The sequence below is a fragment of the Phacochoerus africanus genome, chromosome 1 (genome assembly GCF_016906955.1).
Source record: "Phacochoerus africanus isolate WHEZ1 chromosome 1, ROS_Pafr_v1, whole genome shotgun sequence".
NCBI classification, from domain to species: domain Eukaryota; kingdom Metazoa; phylum Chordata; class Mammalia; order Artiodactyla; family Suidae; genus Phacochoerus; species Phacochoerus africanus.
In genome coordinates this window covers 216,031,799-216,043,915 of record NC_062544.1, presented here as the reverse complement: position 1 = coordinate 216,043,915, position 12,117 = coordinate 216,031,799, and the positions used below count along the sequence as shown (strand labels likewise).

At 47.7% G+C, this 12,117-nt stretch overlaps 1 protein-coding gene across 8 annotated transcripts in view; it reads left to right on the top strand.

Annotated features, from left to right (window-relative positions):
- KALRN (kalirin RhoGEF kinase) overlaps window positions 1–12,117 on the top strand; it is a 697,683-nt gene that overhangs the window by 652,129 nt on the left and 33,437 nt on the right. For 3 of the 8 annotated variants that reach the window (XM_047790542.1, XM_047790550.1, XM_047790555.1), the window contains 4 exons: window positions 1,914–2,152; window positions 4,934–5,187; window positions 9,038–9,161; window positions 10,274–10,333. In XM_047790542.1, the coding sequence (XP_047646498.1) occupies window positions 1,914–2,152; window positions 4,934–5,187; window positions 9,038–9,161; window positions 10,274–10,333 (677 nt within the window). Of the gene's footprint in view, window positions 1–1,913; window positions 2,153–4,933; window positions 5,192–9,037; window positions 9,162–10,273; window positions 11,185–12,117 lie in introns of those variants that run through there. The other 5 variants (XM_047790514.1, XM_047790533.1, XM_047790523.1 and 2 more) reach the window with 3 other exon arrangements.

Sequence of the window (12,117 nt, the reverse complement as noted above, 5' to 3'; positions counted from 1 at the left end):
CTGAGTCCTATTAAAGTGCATACCTATTGGAAGTTCCTGTTGTGGCTCAGCAGTAACGAGCCCAACTAATACCCCTGAGGATGCAGGTTGGATCCCTGGCCTCACTCAGTGGATTAAGAATCTGGCATTGCCATGAGCTGTGGTGTAAGTCGCAGATGCAGCTCAGATCCTGCGTTGCTGTGGCTGTGGTGTAGGCCAGCAACTGCAGCTCCAATTTGACCCGTAGCCTGGGAACTTTCATATGCCATAGGCGCAGCCCTAACAACACAAAAAAAAAAAAAAAAGTACATACCTATTACTAGAAATATCCTTATGATGGAACGTTTTCTGGACCCCAGCCATTAACCCAGTTAAATATTTGTTACAGTGAATAGTGATAAAACAGCATAATCCGGCCAGCCCTGAAGTCATTGTTAATAGAATTTGACCTGTATGGCTTTTGCCTGGCTGTACCTCTTTCATACTCAGACCTTAGAACTTCATTGTCTTAAAGTCACCTCCCAGAGAGAGCATCATTCAGAGAGAGAGTAAAACAAAACTCACATTTCCCTTCAAAGTAGCTTTTCCTCTGTCTCTTGAGCCCCACGGAGCACTCTTCTCCCAACCTCCAAACCCAAGTGACCCTCGACTCTTGCCATCTTTTCCCATGGGGGCTGTCAGCCTCAGCTTCCTCTGGAGTGCTTGCTGCACCGCACCGCTTACTCTCTCCCAAGACTCTGTTCGGGTTCAGCCTCTCCCATGCTACCATCTCATGGCCCCTAATCAGCCTGACCAGTCTCTCCCCCCATCTGCTGCAAGGTGGATGGTCTTTAGCTGGTGCTGAGTTGCTAGCACCTGAATCTAAAACTTGCAAGTTCACTTAATTCAATCACTTTCCATGATCTTTGGAATTAAATCCAGACTCATTCACCTGGCTTTCTAGATCTGTCTCACCATGGCCCCGCAACCTCCCTCACCTGTATCATCTCCTCTTCCTCCGAGGAGACCCCTGACCCTTTGCTCCGGGGAATCTGGCTCCATGCTGGTCCCCAGACCCACTTCACACTTGCTTCCTTCCTGTAGAACCTGCATGTCAGGGCCTAAAGGCTGGCAGTTTCTGAAGCTCTTTATTACCACCCATACCTGTGTCCACCCATTTGCACACATATGACAGAGCCCTCTCTTCCTCTTTTTGCACAAAAGTTTCCCCTCACATATAGCACCTTTTTTTTTTTTTTCACAGCCACACCCATGGCATATAGAAGTTCCCAGGCCACGGAATTGGAGCTGCAGCTGAAGGCTACACCACAGCCTCAGCAACACTAGATCTAAATCACATCTGCCACCTACGCTGCAACTTGCTGCAACTCTGGATCCTTCATCCACTGAGCAAGGCCAGAGATCAGACCCATATCCTCACAGACAACATCAAGTCCTTAACCTGCCGAGCTGTAATGGGACTCTGCATATAGCACAATTTTGTTTGTGCACTTTCATTACTTAAACAAAACAAGGGCGTTCCCATCGTGGTACAATGGAAACAAATCTGACCAGGAACCATGAGACTGCAGGTTCAATCCCTGGCCTCCGCCCAATGGGTTAAGGATCCGGTGTTGCCGTGAACTGTGGTGTAGGTTGCAGGCACGGCTCAGATCCCATGTGGCTGTGGCTGTGACGTAGGCTGGCAGCTGCAGCTCTGATTCGACCCCTAGCCTGGGAACCTCCATGTGCCATGGGCACGGCCCTAAAAAAACAAACAAAAAAACTAAACTAAACTAAAGATAGTTCTCAGTAGATTATATGTTCCTTAAGAACAAGGCAGCATCTTCCTCGTGTATCCGCACTCTGCTGTGCGCAAAGACTGTATCTTAGAAGCCTTCAGGTCCGCTCAGGATTTCCAATGCTTACACTAATGGTCTGCTCTTACCCTGCAGCCCTACAGTCGCCCATTGAGTATCAGAGGAAAGAAAGGAGCACAGCCGTGATGAGGTCCCAGCCTGCCAGGGTTCCCCAGGCCAGCCCCAGGCCCTACTCCTCCATCCCCGTGGGCTCTGAGAAGCCCCCAAAGGGCTCCAGCTATAACCCGTCTCTGCCACCCCTGAAGATATCTACCTCCAATGGCAGTCCGGGCTTTGACTACCACCAGGCTGGGGACAAGTTTGAGCCCAGCAAGGTAAGTGACAGCCCATTACTGCCACCCTCACCACTTTGAGGGCATAGGCTCTAGGCTTACTTTAGAAAGTAGCATCTTTTCAGGCTGGTCATTTTAGCAGGAACATCCACTCAATGCAGCCTAGTCCCAGTGATTTCTCTTTCTTCCCCTGTAAATCAAGTGACTTAGACCAGTTCCCCCACCCTTCCCAGTTCAGCCCTCTGTGTTAAAGGGCTATTGTCATCTGTAGAAACACTACAGAAATATAAGGTAATTTAGTAGTGGCAATTATGCAAACAGAGGCATTGTGGTGTGGATCATCTCATCTAAAAGTCACAGAGTTCCCATCGTGGCGCAGCAGAAACGAATCTGACTAGGAACCATGAGGTTTCGGATTTGATCCCTGGCCTCGCTCAGTGGGTTAAGGATCCAGCATTGCCATGAGCTGTGGTGTAGGTTGCAGACGTGGCTTGGATCCTGCATTGCTGTGGCTCTAGCGTAGGCCAGCAGCTATAGCTCCAATTAGAACCCTAGCCTGGGAGCCTCCATGTGCCTTGGGTGGGGCCCTAAAAAGACAAAAAGACCAAATAAATAAATAAAGTCATAGCCCTAGGGTTTCCCATCTTGAAGAGACTGCCCTTTCTTTTTTTTTTTTTTTTTTCTTTTTATGGCCACATCTGCAGCATATGGAAATTCCCCCGCTAGGGGTCCAAATGGAGCTACAGCTGCCAGCCTACACTACAGACACAGCAACACGGGATCCCAGCCACATCGGTTACCTATGCTATAGCTTCCAGCGACACCAGATCCTTAACCCACTGAGCAAGACAAGAGATCAAACCCACATCCTCACGGAGGCTATGGCAGGTTCTTAACCTGCTGAGCCACCATGGGAACTCCAGGATGGCCCTTGCTATGAGGAGTCGCTGAAGCGCGCTCACAGCTCTTCACCATCCGTGGGCTCATGCAGCATGGGAAGTTGTTCGTCAGTGTGTGATGGGGGAGACTCGCCTTGGATTAGACATGTATCCCAGATCATCCGTGATTCACACACCACCACGCGGGTAGTCATCGATGCAACCATAGACCAAGTCTACATAGTTGTTTCGACCCTCCAGGGTAGTAGGAATGGCAACAAATGGGAAAGTGCTAGGTCGGGAATTAGGCAATCTGATTTCCATTCCAAATTCTGCAGCTCAGCACCCTGAGACGTTCTGTAGAGCCTCAGCAGGTGATCTGATCTCACCAGGCCTCAGTTTCCTCTAAAACTCAATGAGTCTGTGAAGAGGAACATCCACATTTTTTACCTGCATGTCTCCACTTTATAGTTTATTTTTCTTACCCAAATTATTAGATGATATTCATTTTTTTTAATTAACTATGGGCGTTCCCATGGTGGCTCAGCGGGTTCAGAACCCACCATAGGCGCCATGAGGATGTGGGTTCCATCCCTGACCTTACTCAGTGGGTTAAGGATCCAGCATTGCCACAAGCTGCTTTGTAGGTCATAGATGCGGCGCAGATCCAGCGTTCCTGTGGCTGTGAGCAGAGGCATCATCTGCAGCTTCAATTCAAACCCTGGCATGGAAACTTCCATATGCCATAGGTGCAGCCATAAAAAGAAAAAAAAGATTTTCAATTAAAAAATTAATTCTTTTTTTTTTGTCTTTTTTGTTGTTGTTGTTGTTGCTATTTCTTGGGCCCCTCCCGCGGCATATGGAGGTTCCCAGGCTAGGGGTTGAATCGGAGCTGTAGCCACCGGCCTATGCCAGAGCCACAGCAACGCGGGATCCGAGCCGTGTCTGCAACCTACACCACAGCTCATGGCAACGCCGGATCGTTAACCCACTGAGCAAGGGCAGGGACCGAACCCGCAACCTCATGGTTCCTAGTCGGATTCGTTAACCACTGCGCCACGACGGGAACTCCAAAAAATTAGTTCTTAATGTCTAAGTTCAATTCTGTGTTAGAGTAAGTATACTGACCTGTTTTATCACATCACCTGGAAATGATTTTTTCGTCTTAAGAAAATCCCCTGCCCTGGTGAATACGTTGAAGTCATACTAACTTACTGAAGAATTTCTGGCCCTCACCATGCTCTGTGAGGCAACCAGGCCTCCGTGAGAGTTCCAGGTCTGTTTAGAAGCAGCCTCCCTGGTGCAGTCATGTGAAAATACCATGGAGGCAGGACCCCTCGTATTAATGAATTCAGGGGGGACTGGAGGAGTTGTGTTCCCATAGGAGTTGGGTCAGGGTAGGTCATAGCGTTGCCTTTGAATTGGGCAAATGTCTCATTGTTACTCCTGTCTCAGAGAGGGTCAGAAAGTAGAGTTAGACCCGAGCTTTTTCAAAAGGAAGGAAAAAAAAATTTACCAAAGGGTCTGTGTTCTTTTCCCTGGGGAGTTGTGACCGCTGACCTGCCCTTTGCCCTGACCTCACTCTGCCCAGGTGCTTATGCATCCCTGTGCCTGTGCCACACTCTTCCTCCCGTGAGCTAGAGGATGCTGGTGGGAAGGTGCATGCTAAGGAGGACTTCCAGGTGGAAGGCGTGTTCATCCGTTATCTAAGCCTGGACAGTATCTCCACCTTTTCATCCTTAATTGTACTATTAATGACACATCACCAGAAACCACATTCGCAGAGCTCGTTTCTGAATATAATGTCTTTTCTCAAGATAATCTTCTGCCTGCCCTTACCCTGCTAGTGGTGGGGTTGGCTTTGAACCACAGGATAGGATGCAGAGCAAGCTGTGCGAAGCAGCCTTCCTGTGTCTCTGTTCCTCTCCTCCTTGTCTCCTGGCAGAGCGACCTGGGAGGCTGCAATGGGGCCTCATCCATGGCCGTGATCAAAGATTACTATGCACTGAAGGAGAATGAAATCTGTGTGAGCCAAGGTGAGGTGGTCCAGGTCCTTGCCGTCAACCAGCAGAATATGTGCCTGGTGTACCAGCCCGCCAGTGACCACTCCCCCGCCGCCGAGGGCTGGGTCCCAGGCAGCATCCTGGCGCCCCTCACCAAAGCCACGGCAGCCGCAGAAAATAGTGACGGGAGCATCAAGTAAGTGCCTCGTTGGCTTCCCCGGGAGAGGAGTATGTGGATTAAAAAAATTCAAAACAAAGAACACAAAAAATGCAAACACATGGTAGGGAATTTCTGCTGCTTATTCTCAACAGTGCCACCGGAGCCAGTGTTTGAGTGCTGGAACCACAAGCAGCTTATGGGGCAGCGGGCTGGATTATTCAAATTTCCCTGTTTTTTGTTTGTTTGTTTGTTTGTTTGTTTTTTTGGTGGTGGTAATGGCAGTGGTTTTTCTTTCCTTTTCATTTATAATTTTCTGTTTATTTTTTTTTTCTTTTCTCCCTCCCCTGCCCTTGTTAAGAAAAGAACCCTACTGAAACCCTAGGTGACAAAAGGCATGCCTCCTGTTTCTCCATTTGAGCTACCACAGGATTCACTGGACTGGACTTCTATTTATATTGTATTAAGTTACTGGTATATATATATTTTTTTTGATTGACACCAAAAAATGACCTTGGCACAAATGCCAGACCTGTATAGGTCAGAGGCCTGCTGCTTCTCCCAGGAGAGAGGAAACTTTTTGGTTGTCGATGGCAATTCCTTTGTACAGATTGTAAGTTTTTTTTTTTAAAACGGTCCCCCTCCCCTGTCACTTTAATATATGTTCATGGTAATTTGTAAGATATTTCTTTTCCTTATTTTGGTTGCAAAGACCCTTCCAAACACATTCCTGTGTAAAGTATTTTGCACTATTTAAAGAAACCCATACGGATGAAGTCAGGCTGTGCAATATGATGGAGAGTCACAATGTTCATCATTGTACCTGTAATGTAATAATTTTAACTGTACTATTTTAAATATGTAAAATAAATTTTCACCATGAGCATGTTTTAATGAGGTGAAAGACTAGTTGACCCTTTTTCCTCATTTCACTCTTTTGGGACTTTTACATGTACAAATGATTCTTTTCTTCTTCTTCTTTTTTTTTTTTCTTTTTTTTTCCCTTTATTTTAGGAGTTGGTTGAATATATTAGCAGTTTTTCCCTACACAGAAAGTACCTTTGTCACCAAAGCTCCAACCCTAGGCTTCCCTTCAAAACAGCCCCCCAGTGGGTCCTCCCTAACCTCTCAGATAAAGGATGCTGTAGCTAGCATGCTGTCCATCTGGGCAACCTTGAGGTGCTCATGTGAATCAACGATGTATAGAAAGCTCTCCATGCCACCTGGTCACCCATGGCAGGTGTGAAGGAGCTCCCATGAGATGTCTGAGCAGGAGCACTCACAGAGCTGTGCCTCCTCAGCACTTTCTCTAGTTCAGGGAGCAGAGGCTGCCGACCCTGCCCTGGCCTTTCTAGGTAACCACAGGCCTAGCAAGAAATCAGTGGTGGCCCCCGAGGGTAATAGGCCCAATTCATTGTATCCTAAAGACACTTGGTTTCAGGACCTTTTACAGAGCCTTGGGAAAGGAGCCCCTCAAAGCATTGAGGGTCTTCTCAGTCAATGGCTTACAGAACTAGCCAGCTCATAATGGGTTGTGATCTAATTATGCAAACACTCAGCATTTCTCCCGTCTCACCCGTGCATCTTTTGGTCACTTTTTTCACACCTTCCATGGGAGGGATGGTAGGAGGGGTGTCAGGCTGGGCAAAAGAGAGCAGATTCCAATACCAGTTGGTCATTGGGTTCCTTGTCAGCCGCTCTTGCACAAGGGTTGGTGGCGACAGAGCAAAGCAATGGACCGAAAGTGGTTGTCACTGTCCATGAAGGACACTCACCGCCCCCTCCCCAGGGCTGCTGTAACCACAGCGATCAGAGTTGGTTGTGATGCCTACAGGATAAATGTCCCTGAAACCCTCTTTCCACATCAGTCCCAGGGCCCGGGGCCAAGAGATGGAAACTGCCCAAACCATGATGACATGTTCTTCTCGGAAGAAGAATATGAAATTGAGTGTGTCCTGCTACTTGTATTACTCTGAGCCTTCCTTCTGAACCTTACTCGTAACCCTTCTCGTGTCTCACCAAGCACACTTGACCGACCCGGAGGGTTGTGATAAACTTAGGAACACACCCCCACACTCATGCACGTATACGCTGAGCTGGCCACCCTGGGAGTCTTTTCAGCTGGGACCTCCCTGACTCAAGAAGTTCTCAGAATGAGTCAGGGGCATGGCTTGGGGGATACAGATGTGGGATGAAATCCTGCAGTTAAGAGGGATACTGTCTGAGGTTAGTTGCCATGACTGGTTCTCACTCAGCAACCACAGTTGGAGTGAGGAACTGCTCTGTGGGGGATCCTGGGGGGGGCCGCCCATTTAGGAGGAACAAGAGAAGGTCTGGCCAAGAGATTCCTTCTTACCTTTTGAAGGTGCCTGCTTTCCCAAAAATATTTGAGGACTTGACTATGGTTGCTCTTTCCTCCTCAGAAAGTTGATTGTCAAACCTCCGTGTAAGTGACATATATTTCGAGAACCTCCCCAGGGCACTCTGAAATCTCTGACTTTTGTGGGGTTTTGTGGAGGAAATGTTACACATTTTCGAGCATCTTCCTTCCTCCTATATCCCGTAGACCTCGCTCTCTCTCCTCTCTCCCTTAATGAAGGTTCTTTCCATTTAGGCCTGTCCGCATAGGCCTAAATTTGACAAGGAGCCACTTAAGGGAAGCCAACCTCACTTATTCCAGATATGATGGAAGCTCCTGCAAACTCTGTGACCACCCCTGAAATTGATGATGCCTGCGCAGGGTCCCTCATACTGTCTGTGACTTGGCTTTTGGTGTCTTTGTCTTTGAGTCCTGACATATGCAGAACTCAAGAGCTCTGCTCTGAGCCCCTTGTTACAGGTCCATGAAGAAATAGCTCCCTACCCCCTCGTGAGAAGAAAGAAGTTAGAATAGTGTGAAAGGGCGTTGCCACCCTGAGACCGAGTGTCGAGTCTCCTCCCAAGAGGAAAACTCAAGAACCTCTTGTGGTTGTCAGAGCCCTGTATTCACAAACACTGAGTGATGTGGAGAACACAGACCGAGAGGACTTCATCCTAAAACATCCTAATAAATGAGTGATGCTCACCAGTGTATTAAGTCAAATGCTTTAGACCCTCCTACCTGTCCTACAGTGTTTGGGAGTGGCCACAGTCCAGACACAATAATGAGATGGAAACCTCAAAATCATCTTTTTAGGTTTTTATATCTGATCCTGGGAAAGTACCAGTAGCTTATATACTACAGAATATCCTTCCCTTCCCTTCCCTTTTTTTTTTTTGGTCTTTTTAGGGGCGCCCCTGTGCCATATGGAGGTTCCCAGGCTAGGGGTCTAATTGGAGCTATAGCCAGCCGGCCACAGCCACAGCCACGGCGACAGCAATGCCGGATCCTACATCACAGCTCATGGCAACGCAGGATCTTTAACCCATTGAACAAGGAAGGCCAGGGATCAAACCCGCATCCTCGTGGATACTGGTCAGGTTCGTTACCACTGAGCCACGACAGGAACTCCATCTTTCTGATTTTATTCCCCACCCCCCACCCCCAGTCTTCTCCCTTCTATCATACGCTTCAGGAAGGCAATTCCTGAGTCCTCTAAGGCCTCATCCACATGATATCAAAACTTCCCTTGGCAGAGTTGAATAACTCTCTCCTCATGCTTTTCTCAAATGCTACAACCAACCTTGCACAGCTCACAAAAGGGGTCCGAGTTCATCCTTTCTCACTTCCTGTTGGAGGTGAGATCCGCTGCCAGCCACTGCAGGAGCTGGTGTGCAGGTCCAGGGCCTCTGAAGCCGGGGCTTGACTGGAGCCCCTCACCTGCTAATTCACCCAAGGGTGGCAAGCCCACCCACCGCCTCCCTCTGCCCTGACCTGCCATTTTGATTGGTGCATTTTTTGGTACAACAGGAAGTCATGTTCATGGCATACTCTACGCATGAGAAAGCGGGCAGAAGTGGAGAACACGGGTAAAAATGAAGCCACAGGGCCTCGTAAACCCAAGGATATTCTGGGCAACAAAGTCTCTGTTAAAGTGAGTAAGGGATTCCGGAGCTGTGTCCGACCTCTCATCTACTCCCACCCTGCAGCATTCTCACGAGGCAACTTGGGTGGATGGGACCAGAAGGGAAGTAGTTTAGCAGGATTTTGCATGCGAGATCAATTTATTTTTTATTTTTTATTTCTCCTGGCAACTTCGATTCAAATAAGTAAGTATCTCTTTTTTTTTCTTTTATACCCTCCTCCTTATATAATGCAGATGTTTTATAGCAAAATTATCTGCAGTATTATTTATTTTCTTAGAAATGCAAGATGCTTGGTTCATACTAAAGTTCTCAGAGCCACCCATTCAGTCTCCTAGGTTTGAAAATACATGCAGGATAAAAAGCTTAGAGATGCTTTCCAAACCTTCAACCCTTTGAAGTCTGAGGTTTGGAATTTAAGGGCTCCTGGGTCCTTGATAAAGTTTTGTTTCTTTTCCCCAGAATGCATACAGTATCACCCTTCAGGCTTATGCATGAGCAGAGAAAGGAGGCACATTGATGAAGCCCAAGTTCTGGCTTTGTAACAATCCAACTATTACAATGAACTCACCGATCCTAAGTTTTGGCAAACCTTTGTTACCCCCGTCTTGGAATGATGTAATCTGTTTTCTTTCCATTGGGTCCTCTGATAAGATCTGCCTCTGGACAGTGGGAAGTAGACCACTGAGGCTTAATATTGTTATAATGTGTGATTATCTCCCTGAGCCTTCATTTTTCCCTTCCTGAGCAAAGTAACCATCAAAATCCATTCTAATGTCTTTCTTGGGGAAAAGAAATGGGACTGTCTCCCTCACCCTCATGTGGGGAGTCCAGCTGCACAGAAGACAACGATGTAAAGTCAACAGCACTCATGCATCATTTGGTTGCTTCCATTGCTATTTCCTGTGAGATGAGCGGCTGTACACAATCCCAGCCTCCTCTTCCCGAAAAGAGCATGCTGCTGCGCTAGGCGATATGCACCCCACCTTTACAGCACCTCGTTTTTCTCTGCCCGATTTCCCATTGTCCGTGCTTCTCTCAAGTTCTCCCTGCTCTCTAGCCAACGCTGCCTGTGTTCTAACTGTGTTCTCTTTCTTCCCCCTTCCTCATGCTGCCCATCAAGGAGACGAACAGTTCCGAGGAGTCAGAGTGTGATGATCTTGACCCTAATACTAGCATGGAGGTAGAAGCAGCTATTGTTGTCCTCTTTCCTATTCTGATTGTCTTTTCTGATGTGTTCTGTAACAGTGACCTTGCTAAGGTGACCAGCCTGTCAAAGATCAGTTGTGCTGTTAGGGCAGCTCTGGGTATCCTATTCCACTTAAAAAACAAAACAACTTTATTAAGTTTGGTTTTGATAGAAAACTCTTCCCAGATGTCTTTTTTAAAACTTCTGGTTTTCTTGAAGACTTGCTTAATATTTTCCTCTTTGGCAGATTTGGCTTTGTGTAGAACTATCCAACTTCATTATTGGAAACTTAGAAGACATTTTTCTATGGGAAGGAGCGTTATAAAGAGTGGTTGGTTCCCAGCTCAGGATAAGAACTCATTCATTTTAGGTTCTCCTTCCTCCCCTTCCCCTCTTTGTTCTTTCCCCTTTATGTTCTTCTCTGGGGACTTATTCCTCCCTCAAGGCGCCAGCAGACTCATGGAGTAGGTATGGTTTGGGGGATGACCTGGCGCCGAGGCACTGTGTGTAGCTGGCCGATGGCAAATGAGCTGTGGCAGTAGCCCCAGAATCTGCTTCGGCCTGGCCCCCGGTGCTCCTGGGCAGTGGCTGTGCCTGCCGTGAAGAAGAGCCCTGGTAACAGCCTCCCTCCTGTAGGCCTAGCAGAGGCCTCTCTAAGACAAGGAGGCTGAAACACTGCCCTGGGCGCCTTTCTCATACTCTAGGGTTATGGGGATGTGGGAGAGGAACCAGCAAGAACACGGAGTCAACGTCCAACTCCTTCTAGTCTGGGAACTCGGGACGGGGGGCAGGGGGATATAGAAATAGGACTCTTACATGGCTGGCCACTGAGTGACAAGCATCATAAATTTACAGACACCAGAGAATTGGAGCAGACTGGGAGGTGGCTTTCCCTGCCATTCTGTCTTTCAGAGTAAATTGAAATGTTTTCTCCACATCAGTGCCTGCATCCTTTGTAATGGGTAAACGTTTAGAGAGTTCCTCTGTGCACAAAAAAGAGAATATTTTTAAACAAAGCAAAAAAAAAAAAAGCACCTTTCCTTTGTAAAGCCCTCTGCTTTTCACTTAACTAGATAAACCTTTATTATTCTTATTGTAATTTGACCTAATCCCAAAGAAAGCCACCACCATATTATGCCAACCACCACAAAACCCAAGTAAGACCGTATGGCTCCAGGAGGGGTAAGTCAGCAGTGAAAGACGCCAGTTGAATTAAAGCAGGCCAGAGACCAGCGGTTTAAAGTGGGAATTCTGCCAGGATAAAGTAGTCCCCTGCGGATGTGGGTATTGCCACAGAACTAAATCTGGCAGGTGTGGGTCAGTGCAGTGCTCCCCTGTGGGAGGAAGTGGATGTGACATTCATAGCCTAAGTGTATCTTAGAGAATGAGGAAAGTGGGGGGAGGTTTCTGGTTCTGCTTTCCTCGCATCTCATAGGATAGGAACCAGCTCCCATGGAGCCCACACCTGTCAGCTTGCCAGTGCCTCATGGCACCTGTATCTCCAGACTGAAGTGTTGCTCGCATATATTAAAAATATCACCTGCAGGGAGTTCCCATTATGGCTCAGCTGTAACAAACCCAACTAGTATCCGTGAGGATGTGGGTTCAATCCCTGGCCTCGCTCAGTGGATTAAGGATCTGATATTGCCATGAGCTGTGGTAGGTCACAAACTTAGCTCAGACCCTTTGTTGCTGTGGCTTTGGTGTAGGCCGGCAGCTTTAGCTCTGATTCGACCCCCAGCCAGGGAACTTTCATGTGCCATGGGTGCGGCCCTAAA